The sequence below is a fragment of the Strix aluco genome, chromosome 20 (assembly GCF_031877795.1).
Source record: "Strix aluco isolate bStrAlu1 chromosome 20, bStrAlu1.hap1, whole genome shotgun sequence".
NCBI lineage: Eukaryota > Metazoa > Chordata > Aves > Strigiformes > Strigidae > Strix > Strix aluco.
Window position 1 is genome coordinate 7,496,062 of NC_133950.1, and position 23,224 is coordinate 7,519,285.

The 23,224-nt window shown below is 51.1% G+C and overlaps 2 protein-coding genes across 8 annotated transcripts in view; one reads left to right on the forward strand and one right to left on the reverse strand.

Annotated features, from left to right (window-relative positions):
• The window catches only part of ASTN2 (astrotactin 2), a 360,643-nt gene that overhangs the window by 102,149 nt on the left and 235,270 nt on the right, over positions 1-23,224 (reverse strand). For all 3 annotated transcript variants that reach the window (XM_074846673.1, XM_074846674.1, XM_074846676.1), the window contains one exon: positions 2,967-3,232. In XM_074846673.1, coding sequence (XP_074702774.1) covers positions 2,967-3,232 — 266 coding nt within the window. The remainder of the gene's footprint in view (positions 1-2,966; positions 3,233-23,224) is intronic.
• Positions 12,269-20,063, forward strand: TRIM32 (tripartite motif containing 32). 5 transcript variants are annotated; one of them, XM_074846680.1, is made up of 3 exons: positions 12,304-12,332; positions 14,257-14,380; positions 15,217-20,063. In XM_074846680.1, the coding sequence occupies exon 3, from the start codon at positions 15,284-15,286 to the stop codon at positions 17,225-17,227; it is 1,944 nt and encodes a 647-aa protein (XP_074702781.1). In that variant the 5' UTR covers positions 12,304-12,332; positions 14,257-14,380; positions 15,217-15,283; the 3' UTR covers positions 17,228-20,063. The 5 variants fall into 5 exon arrangements, with proteins under 5 accessions (XP_074702780.1, XP_074702781.1, XP_074702778.1 ...); XM_074846679.1 differs by lacking the exon at positions 14,257-14,380 and having other exon boundaries at positions 12,269-12,332; XM_074846677.1 differs by lacking the exon at positions 12,304-12,332 and having other exon boundaries at positions 12,656-14,380.

Genomic DNA, 23,224 nt, shown 5'->3' on the forward strand with positions numbered 1-23,224 from the left:
GATAGACCAAGCCCTTGCTGATCACACACAACAGAGAGTTCCCTTAAGTTCACAGCACAAATGTCTCCGGACAAATGCTCCGTGGGCAGCAAAAGGCAAAACCTGACTCCCGGAGCCCTTCTAAATTTCAAGCCCTTGCTTCAAACAAGAAGAAAAGAACAGTTCCCAATGATGTGGAAATAAAGAGTTTTCCAACTTATTTTGTATGGGCAAAGCAATATATTTTCACCTAATCTCCCTCTTGGAAATGGTCAGTTTTAGCTGAAATCAAACATGCACACATCGAAAAAATCACAAATCAGCCCAAGGCAGACACCCAGCATGGAAACTTAAACCCCAGCACTTAAGAGTCTGGCAAGGTCATCAGCAACCAAGAACACGGCCTTGTACCGTGTGGTAGTTGTAAATTTTAAAAAGTGCATAACTCACTGCACTGAGTCAGATGAAAAGACAAACCTACTGAAAAAACCTACATGTACTGAAGTGGGTAAAATGTCTTTACCTGTGTCTTGCCTCATCTCTGCTGCTACACTTATATGGGAAAATTTTCAGTAAACTTTATAGATGTTAGTATCCACCTTATTTTGACCTTGCTTTCTCTCCATACACATATATAATTACCTATGTGGACATATATGCAAAGAGAAAGACCTTCATTGTTTACAATTATTATTTTTTTAATACTATGGGGGAATTGGGAACTGCTTGCAGTTCCTGTAAGGTCAGCATTTGCTGTATCAATTCAGTATTGTCCACATGAACGCTTCTCAGAGGTGCAGGACTTGACTCAGTCCAGGCATCTGCAAATCTTGTTTATGCCACAGGCAAACGCCACTCTGCTAGTGCCTGGGATCTCCCCCCAGGCTTCCTACTTGATGCTGAAAAAGGACATTTCATCATCCAGACCGTCCATGAGATGCTCCTGACAGCACCTGCCCTTTGGGAGCCTATCCCAGTGTGCAGAGTGAGGTAGCAGTTCAAGCTGGTGGCTTGCTGGCACACTCACAGTGGACCAGGGCATACTGCTGGGTCTTGGTGACAGGGTGATGCCCTTGTGGTGGTGGTAGCTTTCCACCACCCCTAGACCCCTTTACCTTTCATGGTCACCCTCCCTCTCCACCAACGGGAGAAGGCAAGGGGAAGGCCATGCCCCTGTCCCCATGGGTGTCCCTCATCCCCAAGCTCACGATGCCATGAGAGCATCTTGTGAGAGATGCTCTGGGTGAGCAGGTAGGAGGAGGAGGAGGAGTGAAGCATCGAATGAAGCCCTCTGGAAGATGTCTGGGGCTTCTCTTGTTTGTTGCTTCATTGGGATTTTGTTTATTTGCGTGTTTGTTTGCTGGTTTTCCCGGTGCCTCAGCAGAAAGCACAATGTGGGCTGTCCTCCAGCTGCAGCTGATGGGGCCAGCCCTCTGCAGGAGCCAGGGGAAGGAGGAGGGAAGGAAGGAGGCTGCTGCTGGTGAAACACAGTCTCCAGCTCCCCAGGACAAGGAGGAGCCCCAAGCGAGCCCAGCAGAGCGGGCAGTATCGGCAGGGCTGGGGGGACAAGTGAGAAGGAGGGGACCTTGCAGCCAGGGCCAGAGAGGCAGGGTGGCATTGCCACCTAGGCACAGGGCTAGGAAGGGGAGCTGGCAGTGAGCAGGGTCCATGGAGATCCCCCAGATCCCGCTGGACTCTGCTTACTCTTGCTGTTACCCCTTCCCCACTGGCTGACCTACCTCTTGTACCCCAAAAGGAACGTCTTCTTGTGGATTGCTGCTGGGAAGCACATCTTTCTTGCCTGAGGGAAACCAACTTTCCCACTGCTCCCCCTGTACCTGTAATGTCCCAACCCAGCACTGCCTTGGACATGCTGGTACTGGCAGGTCAATGTCCACAAAATGGCCAGTGGGAAGGGCAGACATGGGTGGGGAAAGGATGAAGGATGAGAAAATAGCAGGAGAAAGGGAGTTTGAGGAAAATAGCTGGAAAGAGAGAGGAACTGAGGTATGGAAGTCAGGCTCAGCTGCATGGAAGAACCAGGAGGGCTGATAAGATGGGAAAGCAAGAACAAGATCAAGAGGTAGGCAAGGAGAGATGGTTCTCATAAAGCACTTGAGTGCCAGGAGAAGCATGGGGGCTCTTTTGTCAATGGATCTGGGAAGGGGATGAAGTATCACTCCTAGTGGTCACACCTCCAGGTGCTAGGATTGCTTCCCTCTGCATCCCACCCACAGCTGCTGCACACTGGCTCACTCCCGGCATCTTAATCAAGTGCAGGCTCAGTGCTAATAAGTGACTTTAAGCAGGTCTGTCGTTTCTGGACTTGAGACTGGGGTTAGAAGGCTGCGGAGGAGGATGGGGGGCGGCAGCGAACTGAGAAAGTGAGAAATCAGTGTCCATAAGGATTAAGTTCTTGCAGGAGGCAGAGGAGCCCAGCCCCAGGGAAGGGTGACCTCCAGCTCAGCTGGTCCCTCCTGGAGTAACAGTGACCTCCTGTGGCTGCAGGACTGTCCCAAGGGGCCGGTTATTCCTTCCCTCTGCACAGACACTTTGCAAAGCCACACTGGAGCCCTGCAGGGCTCTGGCCACCCCTGGCACAGCTATGGCTGGGATCTCGGAGCCAGGAGGGAAAAACTGATCTGGTGACTGGCTCCTAAGACCCCTCCACAGGGTACATCCTGCCCACTGGTGTTTGCTGTGGGGGGACACCAGGAACGGCCATGGCCCTGGCTGCTTACGGCATTGCCTTCACCATACTGAAGGCAAGAAGACACGGGTCTGTGAGGGCTGTAGGTGGTGGGCAGCAGGATCTGGCAGCTCCATCCCTGACCCCAGTCTGAAGTGTTCCCCACCAAACATAGACACAAAACCACTGTCCTGCTCTGGGGAACCCAACATTTATGCAGAGACTGAGGAAGGCAGACTTGAGAGGGGACTAAGGTGGGATCATAGTGGTGGAGCTGGTCCATCACCGGCTCACTCACCTCCCTGGTATCGTTGTCCTGGATCAAAGCATACAGAGGCACCACTCGGTTGATCTCCAGCAGAACCGGTGTAGGGCTGAGCTGCTCCTTGCCAGGGCGCCGGCACAAATGGCAAGTGGATGGGCAGCGCCCTTTCTCCTCGCAGTGAATCTCCACTCCTGAGATGAGGTGGTCATCAGACAGCATCTGTGCTGTCAGCAGGCCTGAGAGATAGGTGATGAAGGGCATGGATTTCAACTCCTTCTTGTTTCCAAGCTCAGTTGTTTCTGGTTTAGGGAAAGGGAAGAAACCAAACAACATTAAAAAAATTTCAGCACAGTCATCTTCCCAAACCCAAACTTTGCTGCAGCCAGGATAAACGTGACTGCTGAAGGCCAGATGGGAGCAGGAAACCAGAAAGGTCAAGGAGAGAAGGAGAAAAACAGGACTTGCAGGTCACTGCTTGGGAGTGGGTAGAAAGTGTGAGCATTTTCAGACAAGCACTTCTAGAGTGATAGAACTGACCATGTTCTCCTTTTTTATGCAACTTGCATATTCACTTTCTGCACTTCAAAATGAAACAAAACCACCCAAGTGTATCTTCCCTGTCAAAGAGAAACCACTCCAAAGAGACCAGGTCAAAGAGCTGAGTGCCCTCACCCCCACCCAATGCCAGCCCTCTCTAGTCCCTGTTGTCCTTAGCTTTCTCTTTTGGGTGACACATTATCCAGGGCATGGGATGGACCCAAAGGAGGCTGCAGAGACTACATTGTGAGATGTAGTCATCACCCCCTCTTGACAGAGGGGCTAAGCAGGTTCCGGAACAAACTCACCGTACGGGAAACAGATGGAAGCGTTACCAAAACCAAACTGTCAACACTTGGCTTTCAGGAAATATTCAGTCCTTTAAAACCCATTGTGAAACTTCCTTGTGGTCTTAACCACAAGGCCATAAACCCGGAGAGCCTTACTTTGTTCTGCCTTCGTCCAAATGCTCACTAAGACAAGGGAAGTATTGCACCTGGTGATACCCAGAGCAAAGGAGACAGGACTCCCATCTTTGTCCTGTACACTTGTATTTAAACTCCTTACCTATAAACACACCTCTTGGGTTGATCCAAGAAGTAAGGCCCAACTTTTATAACCTGGTGATAGACCTACAGAAGAAAAGCCTTTCTCCACCCTGTGCCCAAACGAGGCTCCCAACACCATGAGCTGGATGGCTGTTGCCTCCAGCAACAACTTCCCAGTCCCAAGAAGGAGCTGTAGAAGAAGGAGGATTGTCTCAATGCTTGCAGTGACATGCAGCTGATCTGGCAAGGCACTAGTCAATTAGAAATACAAGTAAACACAGTATTCATTCATGACTCCCGAAGCCCCTCAGGCTAGGGACAGCCCTTCCCTGCTGTCTGGCTGTCAGGGAACACTTCTGTGTGTAGGATCAAAGCTGTCACAGAAAGAACGAGCAAATTCCAACCAACCCATCTTTCAGTGTAATAAAAGGAGGGCAGTTGCTAAGATAAATTAAAACACGGCTGTGAGGAGATACCTCAACATCTAGGGAGACAGTGGTGTACACAGACATGGAAAATGAGAGTTGGAGAAATAATTTTCTAGAAGAGCAGCTCCAGGCAACTTCAAGTCTCATAAGGGAAAACCATGAAGCCATGATAAACTGTGTGGCTCAGAAAGAGGGAAGCTACAGGTGATACCATGAGCCTCTTCTCGCTTCTGGATAAGAGTAACGTATTTTTTTTTAACATCACTACTAAATTACATGTAGAAGAGAAAGAAGATGACAATGCCACTTCCAGGCTGCACCAGAGCTGAAGCAGTGATTTCAGAGATCCTCCATGGGGAAGGAAGCTTTGGAGCCACGCTTTAAGGGACAACATGAACACAGAGCTGAAGAGAAAGTGGAATCAGTTATCTCATGATTGGCAATAGGATATCAAACCTTCCTTCCGGAATCAGTGACTTTATAGCTAAGAATTAGAGACCACTAGCATCAAATGTCTGGATGTGTCCTTAACACAGGCTATGGCTTAGCCTAAGCTTAGCTAAGGCTTGTCTGGAGATGCGGCGCACAGTTCAAGCCTTTCTAAAAGGCTTTCTGAAAATCACTGTTCAAATTGCTCATATAGGCTTCCCCCAACATCTGGAAGACCTGGAGACAGCCCAGGCTGGATGGGCAGCACGGTCCAGCTGCTAGAGCACCGCTCTGGGAATGCCTTGTTGGAGGCTCTGTTCCAAGCCGTCTGCTCTGTGCTTCTCCCCCCGTGTCACCCACCCTCTCCGCGTTGAAGCACAGGGCACACGATGCATGGGCACACAGTGCTTGTGGGCTCAGGTGCTCTTCGAGTACAAACAAGCAGTAAGGAGTGGGATGAATAAGCAGGAAGAGAAACCTCCCTTGGTCCTCCTCAGTTACGGTCTGTGTTTGCAAGAAGCAAGCCGAGGCAAGTAAGGAGCAAAATAAACCTCTGAGTAAGAATTTTGGTCTGCAGGACAGTGCTAACTCCAGTCTCCCTGCATTGCCCCATGCTGAGGGACCCCCCCAACTGATGCAGATGTAAGAGCTTAGATTCAAGTGTTTGCATGAGCTGCCCCATCCAGGAGTATAGATAGAGCTCCACGCAGTGGTGTTCCAACAGACATGTCACCATGGGGAAGGAAATGACACGGCTTCCCTGCAAATGGTGGACTAGACATGGAGAGCCGTCCCTCAGCATCCACCCTGACAACACAGCCCTTTTAGCAAGCAAAGAAAATGAACATGAGCTCATCCAACATATCCTGCACCACCCGCCGCCTCCTTCGTCTGTCGCTCCCAGGAAAGGGCACTGTAGCTGGGGGTGGTGGAGGTGGCGGTTTCAAGAGTTCTCCAAAGGGACTGACATGAAAGTGAGGGTTCCTCCTTCCTCCTGAAGGAAACCCAGATGGAGCAAAGCCCTTTCAGGAGCAGCAGTCATCAAATGGAGCTGCAGAGGGAAAAGCGTAGAGGTCTGCAAATAAAGTAGGGTAGAAAACTGTGTGAATAGCGCAGCTCCCCTTCCATAGCAGCCATGCACTCAGCAACAGATTAACCATGGAGCCTACTCATGGGAGAGTTGTCAGCAGAGCAAACTTCACAGGTAAGGTAGAAAGGGCTGTCTGCATTTAATCCGCATTATAACAGTTGAACCCCAGACACTTTGGGGAAAAGGATCGCTTTGCAGACTGGCTTCTTGGGGATGTAAGGGGTTACTGTAGCCGAGCTTACTGGTTCAGCCTGCTGGGAAGGTATCCACAGTGCTCCCTTGTACCGAAAAGGTTCTGGGTACAACTCCAAAAGAGGAAAGTGAAATAGGACGTGGCTCAGCAAAGGGAGACGGGCTTCACTGCCAAATGGCCAGCTCTCATCCAGACAAGCACTTGGAAGTCATCAGCACTGGATAGCAATTCCTGGTAGCTTTTGTGGAACGAGCTTTGGGGGCTTAATTACAGTCCTAACAAAATAATCACCCCATTTCTGCTATTAAATCCTGAGAGTGCCAGCTGCACAACCTGCTTGTGAGCCAGCTCCTCCAGAGCAGGGAGAGGCCATGAGGAGGAACTGCTGCTCCTCATCTGCTTGCTCAGGGGGTGGAAAGCATCAGCTTCAGGTGCCTCATCCCTAGAAAGCTGGTGATTTCCTTGACAGAGACTGTGCTTCCTTCTCTTTGCACCCACATCATCCACCACTCACGGCTTCTCACAGAGGAGTTATTCAGATCTGGGAGGTATCTTCCCCCAAAACACACTCCTTTATTCCTGGACCTGCCATTGCAACTGTAGCCAAGGGAGAAGTGATCAGGGTCCCTCTATCTCCCTCTCTCCTATGTCTGAGCTGAGTTTCGGTCGTCTGCTCAGCTGCACACAAGAAGGGGGCTCAGGGGCCAGCCCGCTCTCCCCACAGCAAACCCAACAGTGAACTGGAGAAACCCCGCGTGTTCCTGGAGGCTCGGTCTGGCTTTTATTACCTAGTTGTTCGTCAGTGCCGAGGCCCAGCTGACTCGCTGCTTCTTGAACAAAAATAGGGGCAGCCCAACCCTATTCCTGATGAAGTCAAAGGAAGTTTTTGCTGTTGGATTGGAGAGAATCAGAACCAGACCCTGCAACATACCATTGCAATGCCATCTCCAGCTGCCAGTGAAGCCAACAGAAACCCTCCTGTTGTCTTCACTGCAAGCCAGGTCCAGTCCAAAGTAAATCCAGCTTTAGCATTCAGGTCCACATTGCACAAACCCCATGACTGGACAACCTCCCAGGGCACTCAGATTGCTCTTGCAAAGCCTCTGCTTCGCTCCTAGTGAAGGGTTTTGCAGGTGACTGCTACTAGGGTGCTCCAAAGGCCCCGTTCTGGCAGGAGGATGAGGCTTGGCTGCAGGGGCTGCAGCACGGCAGCAGTGAGGAGAGAGGGTTTCCTTATCAGCCCTTGCATCTGAACATGCTTTTGCTAATGCTGCTGGCAACTCAGTTGAATCCTGGCCACATCTGTTTGGAAGCACAGCACCGCGGATGTGGTTAGACGCATCACGGCAACTTGTGGGAGTTATTAGTTTGTTTGTTTGTCTGAAATATGTATTTAAAAAAAAAAACAACAACACAACAAAACAAATAAAATAACAGCCTTCCGCCAAGCGTCAAGCCTTGCGTAAGAAAGGGAGGATGAGCAGCGCAGAGTGTGCAGAGGTACCGCTTGCCTGCTGGGGTGCCTGGCTCTGTCTCTGTGCTCCACCAGGATTTAATAACCCCGCAGTACGAGGTGATGCCTGCACAGCGTGAAGGGGTCCCTGCTTGGGATGTACCAGTTGCAGATGTGGGGAAGTGCTTCCAGCGTTACCGGCAGCACCTCCTAGTGCTTGGACAAGAGGGAAGCACGATAACACCCCTACTATAACAATAACAAAAGCATAATTACCTAATTCTTTTGTATTGGAGTGCTGTTTTGTCTTGACAGCTCCCAGGAGATGATGGGTTTGCTAGTGGTCCAGCATTTTATACAGCACCTCTTCCAAAAGATCCCAAGTCATTCCAAAACTGGGAATCACTCCACTTACCACAAGAATGCAGCCACATTAGGGGTAGGATGTGGTAGCTCTTCAACAGCAGAAATGCTTGGAACAAGGAGAGGAGCAGGGTCTCCAGATGAAGGCGTAGAGGGAACGTCAGAAACAGACCCAGGTAGGGATTCCTCCAGGCTCAGCAGGTTAACCCCACCGACACCGACGTGCTGCTTGGCTGGGCCTGATTTAGGACCTGGGTTTTGCACTTCATGCAAGGAAGAGGTAATTCTGGTCCACCTCCCCTTTACACCATCCTCCGGCTGGACAGACTAGTGCCACCATGGGCAGGGCACTGGGGATTTACGGCCAATACACATCTGCTGGCACATGCTGCCTGTTTATTACTTGGTGGAGTATTACCCCATTTGTTGGCAAATCCATCGAAAGAGAGTTAGAAAGAAAATCAATAGTTGTGTTTGCCTGGGAATTTCTCTTGCAGTGAGATATTGTCAGTGCGGTAACCAACAGGTCCATGAAGAGCCTGGACAGATTTAATGCCGTGCGCTGTTAGTGACGGGCAAACTCAGCCCGGGGCTGCGAGGAAGGTGTGGGCGCGATGTCCAGGGGAGCCAGCAGTGCTCCTCTGTCACACGCATCTGCGTGTGCAAGAAGCACGGTGCCAGCCCCGGCTGCCGCCCAGGAAACACCGTCCCGGCCGTGGCTCAGGCCGGCGGTGCCGGCAACACCGTGTCGCCCGCGCTCACACCTGGGCTGGGGCGAGGGAGGGAACCCTGGGAACCGCCACCCGACTTTTGGGGAATGCAGCCACCCCGTGGCACGGCATCCCGCGTGGAAGCCTGGGTGAAGGCACGACTAGAGCCTGCCCGAGAGGGAGAGGCAGCACACGAGTGCACACACCAGGAGCGGGGACGCTGGGGCTTGCAACAACCAGGGGCGCGCACCCGTGGGACGCCTCCACCGAGCCCCCCCGAGCAGCCGGAGGGGCGGCGTGGGGTGGCGAGGGGCAGCGTGGGGCTGGCCACGGCGGGGCCGCGGGGCAGTTGTGGCCACGGCGGTCCGTGAGGACCTGCTGCCCTCTCGTGGCATCGCGGGAGGATGGCTCTCGGGCTGGAGATCCCGCCACCGCTCGCTCTGTCGCTGTCACCCCACGGCCCCCTCCGCCGGGACCTCCGGGGCATCATCCTACAGGGAGCCCCCCGCCTCGGAAAGACGAGCCTGGCAACCCAAATACGTAACATCCCTGAGTGCCAACACGGGGTAATCTCCTGAACATGACGGTTTGTGACCGCTTTTTTCCCCCCATTATGTTTGGAGACCCCCACCCTGCCAGCTGCCTGCTGCCTCTGTCCCCCCAGCAGCATCCCGCTGAAAACCCCCCTCTCCCTCCTGATGCTCTGCCCGCTGCTGCCAGCCCACTAATCTAACTCAATTAAACACAGACCCTGCGGACTCTCAGTGCCCCAATGCCCGACTGGAAGGAGCGGGCAGAGCCTCACCGCAGTGCTCGTGGCTCAGCCGCACCGTGACCCCCACCTGCCCACGGCAGCCCCGCAGCCCTGGGGCTGATCCCAAAGGTACTGGCTGGGAGAATCTCAAGACAGACCATCTCCTCTGCCCACAGGTTGGACAGGCAGGCTCTGTGCTAACCTCAGCATCAGGTGAGACATTTACAGACTTTCAAGCCTGTGGTATTAAGAAAATATTTTAGAGACCACTGATAAACCTCTATAAAAGGGGACAGTGCAGGCATCACCAGTGAGCTTGTTTTATCAAAGAACTAGCTCTGCAGAGCCCTGCACGGTCCCCACTGCCACCCCGCTGCCTGCACTGCCTCCCAGGAAGAGCAGTAGAAGCCCTGCCCTATTCATCCGACCTCTGGCAGCATCTCAGTGCTCATGCCCCTGCCTCCGAGGCACTTCAGCCCGGCAAGGGTAGCTCCAGGACCCCCTGCCAGGGGGTCAGGGTGACCAGGGTCCCGGGCTGAACAGCCTCCCCATCCTTCCTTGTCATGGCACATACTCTGACATGGTAGGTAACACCATTGGCTTATCGTATCACCTCTAACCAAATCCAGAGTCCTTTGTTTTCTCCCCAGGATGCATTAAAGGCTTATTTCCTTATTCCTACCATTATTTTTTTCCTCACATTGTTCATTTTTCAGGTATCGGCACCCTCACAAAATCCACCAGACCACCCTGCTTCAGTGCTTACGTCCACTTTTATTCACTGGAAAATTGGACTAGATGATCTTCAAGGTCCTTTCCAACCTAGATGAAAATACATCAGGGGCTGAAAGAGCGTTTCCCTGGTGATGTCAGGAACCAGGATTGAACCCCTTGTCCCCGCCCTGGGCACAGCAATACCCCCAGAAAACTGCTGGTGCTTGCAGGAGGTCCCACTGAGGTTCGCTGCTCAGGGCCTGAAGCACAGCATGAAACAGGAGACAGTAAATCTCACTCATTTTCTTTTGCAACCCTGGTCAGGCTTTGCATCTGCTCTCTCTGCCTTTGAGTGCATATGCTGCCCACGTTGCTGATCCCTGCTGCTCCCGATTGCTGCGTGGATATCGGTCCCTTCCAACTGAACTATTCTATTCTATTTTATTCTCTTCTATTCTATATAAAAAAAAGTAGAAAAAATACCAAAAACAGATGGTGGCAAGAACTGCTGCATTATGCTAGTGCTTTCTTAGTGCTGGTTGGTAGCTGCTGGCGCAGGTGAGCAAGCAGCACTGGAAATGTGCTGCAGCTTTTGCTGAAAGGTCTGGGCACAACCCCACAGCTGCCAGCACGGTGCCGGCTGCGCCGCACTCCGGAGAAGCCACGCACAGGGTTTACGGGAAATGGTTAAACTGCAGGCTCATCTCATCTCCTCCCCAGGCAGCGAACTCCTCTGAGCCTCTGGACCTCCACCTGCACATCAGCACGTGAGCAGGGCTGACTGCAGGATACTGCCTGCACGCTGCTGGCACCAGCGGTGCTGCTGGTGGTGGCACTGGAGCAGTGGCACGGCTGGTGGGTGAAGGACACGGCTCCCCTGGACCCGCCTGCCCAGGCCTGGGCTTCTCCCTGCTCCCACAAAGGAAGCCCCAAGCCCTGACATTTCCTGATCTGCTGTGCAGCGCCACGGGGTCACAGTAAAACTGGTCTCTCAGCCATCTGTCAAGCAGTCTCATGATGGCTGAGTGAAAGCCGAGCTGGAACGGGATCTGTGTTATTGACGGCCCTTGCACCAGCACGACCCCATGAAACACCAGGGCAGAGCAGAGCCACGGTCCAGTGGCTAAAGCCCTGCCTCCGGCTGCTGCTGCCAGCCAGCAGGCAGCGTGCGAATCCGTTGGAGGGGCGGAGAGGTCAGAAATAAAGGTTGGAGGGACGAGGTGGAGGAGGGAAGAGGCAGGAGGGAAATGTCTGATTCTATGATTAATGACTCCGCTCATTAGCCCAGCGCGGGTGTAACGGAGATGACATCCTTCACTGCCTCCCGGGCGTGAGCAGATGAGGCCAATGACCGAGCAACGCAAGCTCTCCTCTGATCGAGGGCAAAGCCTGTAACTGCTCGATTCCCCACAAACTGGTAATTCCCTGCCTGTGCCACAGCAGCTGCACCGGCCACTGGCCGCCAGTGCCGGAATCGGAGCCACTGTGGGGGAGGAATTAATATTCACCAGGCCGTGCCCTGAGCAAGTCCTTGCATAAGCGACCGCAGCTGCCTATCTATCCACCGATGATATTTATGCACATCACCCAATCAACTGATTACATTTGCTATTCTCTACCTAAAAATAGTCCTTTTTGTCCTGGGACACCACGGGCTGCTCCAATGCCGTTTATGAAATGGACCAAGAAAGACAAATTTTCAGTCGGTGACGCAAAACCCAAGAGACGCTCCGGACGCCGTCAGAGGGAAAGGCAGGGGGAAGGGAAGGGGCTACAGTACCGGCTGAGCAGGGCAAGGGCACGGAAATAAAACACTGCACGTAATAAAACAAAACTAGAAACCAAACGTGTTTTAACTTTCCTCGATAGAAACAGCTGCAGCACAAGCGCGGAGGAGGGAGCCTGGCCGACCTGGGATCGCCCTACGCGGGCAGGTCCCCGCTCCCGCCGCCGGGCGCGCCCCGCCTGCCCTCCCCGATCTTCCTCCCGCTGGACGGGGCCCCCCGCCGGCTCCGCTCCGCCGCCCGCAGCCCCGCGGCCCGCCCGGCCCCGGCCGCGGCCCGCCCTGCCCTCCCGGACTCCATCTCCCGGCATGCTCCGCGGCCCGGCGCACACGTCACGGCGGCGCGGCGGCGCGGGGCATGCTGGGGAGCGGCGCGCGGCCCGGGAGCGGCGGGCAGGTAGGGCGCGGCCCGGGCCCCGCCGCGGCGCCGCCCCCTGCAGGCGGGCGGGACCCCCCGCAGAGCCACGGGCCCGGGGCTGGGGAGGGGGCGGCCGGGCCGGGCCGGGCCGGGCCGGGCCGGGCAGCCCCGCCTGGGCCCCCGCCGCCGCGGGGTGGGCGCTGCCGGCCTACGGGTTACACGCTCCCCACCGGTGAGAGCCCCTCGGCGGCCGCGCCGCGGTGGGTCCGCCCTGCCGAGCCCCCTCAGGCCGCGGCCGTGCCGGGCTTTGCCCGGGCACCTGCTCGAACCCCGCGGAGGCCGCGGCGGCGGCGGCGGGGGCGGGGGGGGTGGGCAGGAGAGGGTTCGTCCTGCGGTAAGAACGGCGGTTTGTCCCGACCGGGCCTCCTGCCGGCCTGTCCGCCGTTAAAGCCGCGTGTCTGCCCGCCGGGAGCCCTCCCGCTGCCCCGGACCCGCGGCTGCGCTTCGGTCCGCGACATCACCCCGCTCCGGTGCGCGGGCGACAGGCGAGAACGGCCGCGAGCGTCTGCCCCGAGCAGGAGCCCCCGGAGCCGGGCGGGGCGGGGGCGGTTCGCGGTCTGCGGGCGGGGGGAAGGAGGCACAAGGCGGGTTGTGCAGCTCTACCCTGTGATTTTAACTTGTTCCTGACACAAGCTATGAATTACAAGTGCAACTAGTTGTCTCGCCGCGCACGCCAGCTAAAAACTACAGAGTGAGAAGAAAAACTATGGCAGGAAATTTTTTTGAATATAAGGAAACCAAACTCACATAATTTACAGAGTTTTATAGCTTGATTCTCAGCTGAGGCTTTCTCCAATACTCTGCTCTGCGTCAGAGGAACTGCCTTGGGAGGGACTGATACACAAGAACAACGGTTAAGGAAACTTCCATGAAGGCATGACTGAGTGTGAGATAAAGATAAAAAGTGCAGCAGTAAAAATAATTTCACGTTACTAAGGCACATGCTGGCATTCTGATAAAAGGGGTTTATACATGAAAAGAATGTCGTACAAATCATCTTTCTAAAAACCGAACCTAACTTAAAACTAAACAAAATCCCTCTGCCACTGTTCTTCAGTGAAAATACTTGTTGTAAAGGTGGCTTTTTATGTAAGTCTCTGGTGTATCTGGTGTCTGTGCTGCTCCCTCATCCTTCCCTAAGCAAGTCTCTTGACATATTTCCAAGGAAAATAAGAATAACGGATCTGCTATCCTGTGTTTCATTTTTAAAAATCGTTTTAAAATACAGATTTTTCATCCCTCAGAAGAAGGGAAGGGGAAGCAGTGCCCAGCTTGCTGCTTCCCCAGCTGAGATACACGCTAAGAAGAAAAGGGAAGCGTATTCAGTGCCAGCAGCAGCAAGCGCCTGGACTGCTCCCCGGGGGCTGGGGATGTGACACTCGTCGTGCCACCGTCGAGCCGAGGATCAGATCCCAGCTTGGTACTTGGAGATTCCGCTACGCCACTGAATCCCTTCCTGAAATACGGGCTTTAAAGGACTGTGAACTGCAGCCGATAAATTAAAATTATTTTTTTTCATTCTCTGTATGAACATACAGAACTTTTCTTCATTGCAGTTGTCTTCTCCCACTTGAGCAAACGGCAGACTGAAATACAGTGAACCTTTCTGTCTGAAACGCTCCCGAGGATGAAGCAGGCAGACCCAGCAGGGAAGCGAGAGCGCTGCATGCATGCAGCCATTATTCAGAAAAAGCTGTCTGTTCACATCCCTCTGTGACTGTCTCTTCATTTTAAAGACTAACTACTTCCTTCTCCTCCCCTCCCCCTAGAAGAAATGTTTTCTTCCCCATTTCTTTTAATGGCTAAGCAATGCAATAGCAAAGGTATTGAAACCCAGTCTACTGAATAATAACTTAATGATGTGAACCCTGTTCTGTTCCTTTTGAATGGATGGCTGCTTCAGCGAGAGAGCTGCTGGGATCTGCTCCCTGCTGTGAGGGATGTGAGGATGGAGAAACCTGGATTGAAGCTGAACGGCAACCAGAGTGGTATAAAACTGAACCAGAATACAAGAACACTGCAAGACTGTAAAATAAGGAGAAATTATATGCAATTAAGCTAAGTTCAAGAACTAATAGCGAATACTTGTAGTATATATTAACGAATGTTTGGAGTTGTCTGTTAACTCCATTACTGCAAATACCTGCTCGAACACTGCTGCGTCGAGCTGTGTTTAATTTGCATGCTGAAGCATGATGCAGCATGGCAGAGGTTAATGAAATACACTGGCGTAAAATCTTTGCTGTGTGTTTTCAGTATGTACAGTCACTCCCAGAACGAGTGGAAGCTGACAAATCATTCCTTCTGGTTTCACTTTCTGGCAAATGTATGAAACCTTGAAAATTTATTTTGGCTATCTGGAAAAGCCGAGTAAAACAACCACATTTAGTTCGTTCGTATCTGATGTCACATCTGAATGCAGGTCTCCAGAGGTGATATATTAATGTCCTAAAGCGTTGCACCATCTGGTTCCTCTTTTGATGCACAACATTTTGAATGCTTGGTTTAATCTCCCTGGGTTTCAGTAAATTATGTAAACTCGGAGGCTTGGCAGCGGGAGATGGGCACCATGAGGAGATGATTCAGTCATCAATATCTATTGGGCTTCCTTATTGCTGCCATTACACTTCTTTCAGTTCTACTTATAAATTTTGCAAGTGAATAATCATCGCACTAGGAGCTGCAAGTTAGTTGTGGAATTTGCCCACTCTGACATTAGCTATGACTAATCCATCCTTTCCAAACGTGGAAAAGCTAACTGGGCTTCTTTTTTCCAGGGCTGGGTGATAAATCAGAAATAAATTGCGTGTATATGTAACTGCTGGTAATAACATAAATCATTTCCTTTTTTCTTTCTGGACAGAATTGGAGCACCTTGGAATAGATGTGAGTGCAAGACTTTGCATCGGCTACAGCTGCCTTGGAAAGCCATGGCTGCCGCCCCTCACCTCAACTCGGATGCGCTCCGAGAGGTCCTGGAGTGCCCCATCTGCATGGAGTCCTTCACTGAGGAGCACCTGAGACCCAAGCTCTTACACTGCGGCCACACCATCTGCAAACAGTGCTTGGAGAAACTCCTAGCAAACAGCATTAATGGGATACGCTGCCCCTTTTGCAGCAAAATCACGCGGATCACAAGCTTAGCTCAGCTGACTGACAATCTTACTGTGCTGAAGATCATAGACACTGCGGGACTGGGGGAAGTGGTGGGTCTTCTCATGTGCAAGGTCTGTGGGAGAAGGTTGCCGAGACACTTTTGCAAGAGCTGTAGCTTGGTTTTATGTGAGCCGTGCAAGGAGACATCACACATGCCCCAAGGACATAGAGTCATTGCTATCAAAGAGGCTGCTGAAGAGCGTAGGAGGGAATTTGGGACGAGGCTTGCCAGACTTCGGGAGCTCATGGGTGATCTGCAGAAAAGAAAAGCATCTCTGGAGGGTGTTTCGAGAGATCTGCAATCTAGATACAAAGCAGTTCTGCAAGATTACAGCAAAGAAGAGCGCAAGATCCAGGAAGAACTGGCCAGGTCACGCAAGTTCTTCACCACCTCTTTGTCTGAGGTGGAGAAGGTCAATAATCAGGTAATGGAGGAGCAAGCTTATCTGCTGAACTTAGCAGAAGTGCAGATAATGTCTCGCTGTGACTATTTCCTTGCCAAAATAAAGCAGGGAGATATAGCTCTCTTGGAGGAGGCAGCAGACGAGGAAGAACCAGAACTGACGAACAGTCTCCCAAGGGAGCTGACTCTCCAAGAGGTTGAACTCCTGAAGGTGAGCCACGTGGGACCACTGCAGATCGGGCAGGTGGTGAAGAAACCCCGGACCGTTAACGTAGAGGAATCGCTGATGGAAACTGCAGCATCCTCATCGGCATCGTTTAGAGAGCCTGACCTGGTGCATGAAGAGGCCAGCTGCACACCGAATTCCTCACCGGCCAAGCCACGGATGCCTGAAGCAGCCACGAGCATCCAGCAGTGTCACTTCATCAAGAAGATGGGCTCCAAGGGCAGCCTGCCAGGGATGTTTAACCTCCCCGTCAGCCTACACGTCACCCTGCAAGGCGAGGTGCTTGTGGCAGACCGAGGCAATTTCCGAATCCAGGTTTTTACCCGCAAGGGCTTTCTGAAGGAGATTCGCCGGAGCCCTAGCGGAATCGATAGCTTTGTACTGAGTTTCCTTGGAGCAGACTTGCCCAATTTGACTCCCCTTTCTGTCACCATGAACTGCCACGGCCTGATAGGTGTGACTGACAGCTACGATAACTCTGTCAAGGTCTACACCATGGATGGCCATTGCGTGGCGTGTCACCGGAGCCAGCTGAGCAAGCCCTGGGGCATCGCCGCTCTGCCTTCCGGGCAGTTTGTAGTGACCGACGTGGAAGGAGGCAAACTCTGGTGTTTCACGGTGGACCGCGGCGTGGGGGTAGTGAAGTACAGTTGCTTATGTAGTGCGGTGCGCCCAAAGTTCGTCACCTGCGATGCTGAAGGGACCATATACTTTACTCAAGGGCTGGGGCTTAACCTGGAAAACCGGCAGTACGAACACCATTTAGAAGGAGGCTTTTCGATTGGCTCCGTCGGCCCCGATGGGCAGCTGGGACGCCAGATTAGCCACTTCTTCTCCGAGAATGAGGATTTCAGGTGCATTGCTGGGATGTGCGTCGATGCCAGGGGAGACCTCATTGTTGCTGACAGCAGCCGTAAAGAAATCCTGCACTTTCCTAAAGGAGGTGGCTATAATATCTTAATCCGGGAAGGACTCACCTGTCCCATCGGTATCGCCATTACCCCCAAAGGGCAGCTGCTGGTGCTGGACTGTTGGGATCATTGCATTAAGATCTACAGTTACCATCTGAGAAGATATTCCACCCCTTAAAGGCATGTCTCTAGGTAAAGCCCCTTTTGGCAGCAGAGATTCTTCCAGCCTCCTTGCAATCTGACGGGAAGTGGTGTCAGGTGTTCGGGAAGATTGTGCCGTAACCAAAGGAGGTTTGCACAGAGGTCGTCATGTTTGGTGTTTAGAAACAAAATAGCTTACATGGTGGTGATGGTCTGCTTTTTCTTCTTCTTTACATAAAATCCATACAATAAATAAGAACAAGCATGAGGGAAAGGATCCATCCTTCTGGAGTATTGGTTCCTTCCTAAATGACTGGTCACTCCATAAACCTTCTCGCCTCCTTTCGCCACATCTCCTACATTTCCAGCTTCAACTGTTGTATCTTTCTTTGTGCCATAAACCTGACTGACTGCTCTAACTCATCTTCCCTTGGAGGACTAGAGAGGCAATCCTCTTCTCGCTGTGGTACTCACAAGGAACCGGGTAGCAGTTGTCTGGGCAACTACTAGAGAAAGCAATTTCTGATTGCAGCACTGCATAAAATGAAATAGCCCTCTTAAACTGCACGGAGATGGAGCTTTACCTTCAAACTGACAAGGGAGGGTTTCCTCTCTCCGTTTTTCTGGTATTCAGAAGATCGCCCCTGTCGTGCCATTTGTGAACCGTGTCTGTTCAGTGTGAAGTGAGTACTGTGCAATCATGGGAGACCGAGCTGAGCCAGAAAACTTCCCTCTGATGGCAACTGGGCTTTTATTGTACTACTATGAGTTCTGCTAGGTAGAAGGGGGTAAAAAGGGAGGGGGCTGGAGGGAAAAAAGAAGAGGGGAAACCTATGGTTGATACTTGCTGTTGTTTTATTATTAAATGTATGCTGGAAACTGTCTTTGGAAGGTATGTCTGGTATCTAGAGCTTCATGGGGAGGGGGGAAGGGCTGGGAGAGTCAGACTGGGAAATTGTAGTAAATGAGATTAAATGCAGCATATTGTACGTTCACCCGCACTTCACTATTCTGCATTCCAGACCATTGCATTTAGCGATAGGTTTCCACTCATCTGCACTTTGTCTGTGCAACTACTGCTGAGATGGGGATGGGGGGGGAACTTTCGCTTTTTATTTTAATACTTGGAAGCACGTCCATCGGTGCATTGCCTTTTTTTCCCTTGCACAGCAAAACACTACATTCCTCAGATTTTTTTTCACAGCACCAGCAGGCACCAGAGTTCACGTTCATCACGGCTTTAGGCCAAATGAAGCACAAAACTGCAGCTGTGTGAACCAAGGCCCCCACAGTGCTACTCTCCTGGCTGATAAATGTGTACCTCAGTGTGGTGCTGCTCGCCTAGAATAGTTTATTGAAGGAAAGATACATTTAAATAGGGCACAGTGGTAGCATGTTAATCTGCCTCAAATAATAGTTACACTGCAGTGCATTTATTTGTTGCTATCAACAACGTAGTTGCAAATTTTGGGGCACGACAGACAACATAAAAGCTGATTTTATGGTGGCTGCCATGCTACAGCAAATTGTTAGCTACTTGTGCTACAACATGTATGCAACAGGTGATTTTTTTTTAAGCTCCCATATACTTTCCCCTATTGAAACAGCAAAGTAAAATAGGCTTCAGAGCCGCTGCTGCTCTGGCCACTTGTTTGGCAGTTACAGGGTTTGCAGAAGAAGCATTGGGAGCAGATTTTGGTGGGATTTTGGTTTTTTTTTTCTCTCCCTCTTCTGCTCAGCCAAAGCACTGAAGAGGACCAGCACAACAAACACCCAGCTGTGTGATGGAGGTGCCCCTCCATCAGGGCTATTTCCTATTTCTCTTGCTAGAATTCACTGGAAAAAGCTTGCGGAGAGGGGAGTAGGAGCTAAGACGCTAGCACGGTAGATGGTGCTGAGGGAGCCCAAGGGAACTGAACCCCCCTTCCTCCTGAGCTGCTCCGTGTGTTTACCAAGGCTACCAACTTGCCCATAATTATTTACATTCTCTACTTCTCTTTTTTGGGTGGGAGGGGGGCAGTTGCCTAAGGTATGTAACAGCAATTTGGGGAGCCAATCTCATCTTGCGTGTATGTTTTGGGGAGATGACGACTATTACTGGGCCCTTCTGCAGTTAATTACATTGTAACTCAAGGCATTTTTTCCAGTATTATGGTAATAGCAGTTCCTCTCCTACTGATCTCTTTTAAACATTTCTGCTGTTTTTAAGAACTGCTCCAAGCAGGAAGCTACCGTGGACCTGAATAATTGAAGCAATATTATCTATGATAATATGTACCTCTGTCATTTTCTGTTCCAATGAATTTATTTTTTTTTGCAATAAGCATCACACTACTAGCAATAACATTTCCTGGAGTGCTTGAAGGGACATAAAAGCTGGTCCAGTAAACTGAGCAGTTGGTTACCCCAGCCTGTTCCTGGTTACACAGTTCAAACAAAGCGTCTGTCATCTGCTTCTCACTCAGATTCAAGAAAAATAACACTACCCTGCGATGCACTGGTGGGCCAGGACACTGCGATCGGCGCCCGGGGGTGTGTGTCGCCTGCAGCTTTTCTAGTTTTGGGTTTCAGGCAGAAAAGGGAAAAAGAAAACCTGCTGTCCCTCGCCTGGGGTACACATGTCCCCTGACAAAGCTCGACAGTGACTGCGAGATGATTTTGCAGAGCTCTATTTCTTGCCGTGGTGCCCCCACACAATGTTGTAATCGTCTGCCACATGAGATGAAATGGAGTAATTAAGGACTGTGATGAAATAGTTTGGCTTCTGCTCTCTACCTGGAGAAAGAGTTTGTCTGGTTATACGTATGTGTTTGGTTTTTAAAGATTGTGTAATAAAGGAAAAATTGATCCAATTAAAAGCACATTGCACCAAACCGCTCATTTTCTTATTAAAAACACTTCATCTCCTCCCTTTGGTGGCAGATTGGTTTTTATGGCCAGTGGGGATTAGACTTGGGAACACAATGACTTCAAGACCCCTTTTATGCCATCAGGTTACAGAGGATAAATCTGATCTCCTTGGCAGGTCTCATGTAACTTTATCTGACACTTCCCTACCCACCTCATAAACAAATACTAGAGTTTCGTATCTTAAGTCACGCCGATACTCCCACAAGGGCAATATCTTACTTTTCACTGTAGCCGATACCTGATGTTTTAAAGGTCTGGCCCAAATTCACTGGCACCGAGTGCTCGGTAACGGGACGTGGAAGGAAGCCTGGCTGAAGGCTTCAGCACCCACATCCCTGGCTCGTCGAGGGGCTTTCTGGCTCAGCTCTGCCCCGCTGAGAGGTGACGTATTTGCTGGGGCTGGTAGGAGGGCTGCTGTGAGGCTTCACCTATTATTCTGGATCATTCTGATAAATGCTGCAAAAAATCATATTAGAAACAATGTATTTAGGTGGAGCCAAGGGAGAGCTCAGCAATTTGCCGCTCAGTATTCAAAGGCATCAGTACGTCAGCAGCACGTGCAGGTCCTCCCCTGGTCCTGCTACCCAGCTGGGTTTGCTGGTCTGGGTGAGGGTTTTTATCACTCGGGCTCATCTCAGATGACACGAAGCAGCTCTTCAAACAGATACGAGTTGCTGGTTTATCAAACGTATACGATCCTTGCAGAACAACTGCCGTGCCGGTGCTGTTAGATTTACCCTGCCGTTTTATGAGAAGACATGATTTCTTAGGGGAGCGGCAACTAAGCCGCGAACATTTGTTCTGGGCAGCAACCGACAGCCAGGGTTTCTAAAGGGACGAGGGGGAGAGCCTGTTTCTTAATCAAAGGGGGCAGAGCTACAAAAGTAAAAATAAAGCCAGATGCTTTGAGCCTTTTCTATTGTATAGCTTAAGTGATTTTTCTGGGTCATTACTCAATGAGAGGATTTAAAGTTATTTCATTTTGCACAACTAATTACTCTACTTGCCTGGCAATTTTGGATTACAATGAGCAGTGCATAAGGTCATTTAGCAGACTGAGTCACAGCACATATTTTAGTCTAAACTAAATTTCACGGCAACCAGCTAGATTGTTTTTTCCTCCTCCGAACAAAATGTCAAAATCTGAGGTTTTGAAATAAATATAATGACATAAACCACAAGCAAGTAAGAGTGTTACAAAGGTAATAGAGTGGTTGTTTATAGGAACAGATCTCAAGGACTGGGAAATTCCATACACTTTACTTCTGACCAAGCAGGTATAAGGGAAAGTTATTATCTCCTTTAATAGATGTAAAGCTTGCCTTACAGCTTTCTTAATGCACCTGATTGTGTCTAGGAAATAAAAACTAAAGGTTCATGTGGACTAGTTCAATCTTAATTGTGTTAGAGCAGTATCAGACCTGAAGGGAGATGAATGAGACCTTGAGACGACAGAAGGGATCCACAGACCCTACTCAGAAGAATATGGACTGCTATTTTAGCAGAGCTTGAGGCTGTATCCTTAATATGGCTTGTATTTTTTGGAGATCTTTTGTCTAAACTGCTGAGTTCACAAGAAAGCATGAAAACTGTAACCTCGTAAAGATAAATACAACCAATGACATATGGTCCAAGAGAAGAGAAGCAAGTATCAGAGAGGCTGGTGGTCAAAAAGCCTTAGGGAGTGTGATGGGACGTGTCAGGGCACAGCCCCTCCATGGACTATTTTAATAAATGATCTGTTACTGAGAGGGAACATCTTTCACAACTGTAGCAGCCACTTTCAGAGCTCAGCTTGCAGAGTGCCCAGCGTGGCTGGGTAACCTCAGCCAAGGAACCTCTTTCCAGAGATCTTAGGAAATGCAAGAAAAACAAACATTTCACTCACTGCAGGCATAAAGCACTACTGCAATCTAGCAGCTGGGTAATGAAACCCTCTGAATCTTCTCCAGCCTTGTAGATCAGCACCCTTCCCGCTCCCCAGCCGCACATCTCCCAGGTCCTCAGTGGCAAGGGAGTGGAGCTCCTGCAAGCCTGAGTGCTGTTCCGCGGCAGCACACCGCTTCTTTTTCCAACTTCTCCCACCTGGAGAACAAAAGTCTCCCACACTGAGGCTCAGCTCGTCTGCACCGTGTGAAGGCAAAGAGTTGTCACTCAAATGCTTGACAAGATGAGACCCTCTGCATTACTGCTGATAATGTCTCCATTTTCTCTTAAGTGCCAGAGCACTTAGAGACATTTGTTCTGCATTTTGTGTATCGCAGTGGGAATGAGCAAGCTAGAACAGCTCTTGGGGAAATCCCACCGGGGCTGTCAGATTTTGCCATCAGAGCAGCTCTTCCCTTCCCCTACCCAAGCTCTCCTCCTCCTCCTTGGCCAGCCAGACCAAAGGGCCACAGAGCAACCAGTCTCTGACAGACCTTTAGCAGGGACTGAAGCGGTCCCTGGCAGGTGGATTTGCTGGATGGAGGGATTTCTCTCTTTCCTCAAGTACATTTTGTGACTGTCTTTGTGGTGGGTTGACCCCCAGCCTCCACCTCCAGTTTTATCGCTGATAAATGGTGTGGAATAGCCCAATTTGGGTCAGCACTGCTGGCTGTGTCCCTCTCCCAACAGCTTGCCCACCCCAACCTACTTGCTGCAGGGACAGAGTAGGAAAGTGAGGAAGCCTGGACGCAAGCACTGCTCAGCAGCATCCAACACGCTGGGGTGTTATCAACACTGGTTTAGCCACAGATCCAAAGCACAGCACCCCAGGGGCTGTGACAAAGCCAGTTCACTCCATCCCGGCCACATTCTTACACACAACAGGAGGTGGCTGAGGGCATAACGTTTGCTCCAGCTGCCAGACAAAGATGCTCACACCACTGGTACAAACTTAATCAGATGCCATCAGTGTTAAATGCTGGCTTTAAGGGGGAAGAAAACCAATGTGGGCTCCCGTGGCACAGATCAGTGGCCAGGTTGATCTCAAGGTCCCTGCTTGGAGGCCACTCTGATGAGTTAAAGCACTGCTTGGCTGCACAGAGCTGGAGCAAGGAGCTCAAAACACAGGCTTTTAATCACTCTGCCTGACATAAAATTGGGGTTTGATTTCTTTGCTCATGGGCTAATGCAGTCCCTG

Bases quoted from the DNA above. Each gene is read 5' to 3' on its own strand.
- TRIM32 (XM_074846677.1), top strand. From the start codon at position 14,244: ATGGCTGCTTCAGCGAGAGAGCTGCTGGGATCTGCTCCCTGCTGTGAG. The intron at 14,381-15,216 runs GTAAAATAAGGA...CTTTCTGGACAG, and splicing joins TACAAGAACACTGCAAGACT to AATTGGAGCACCTTGGAATA.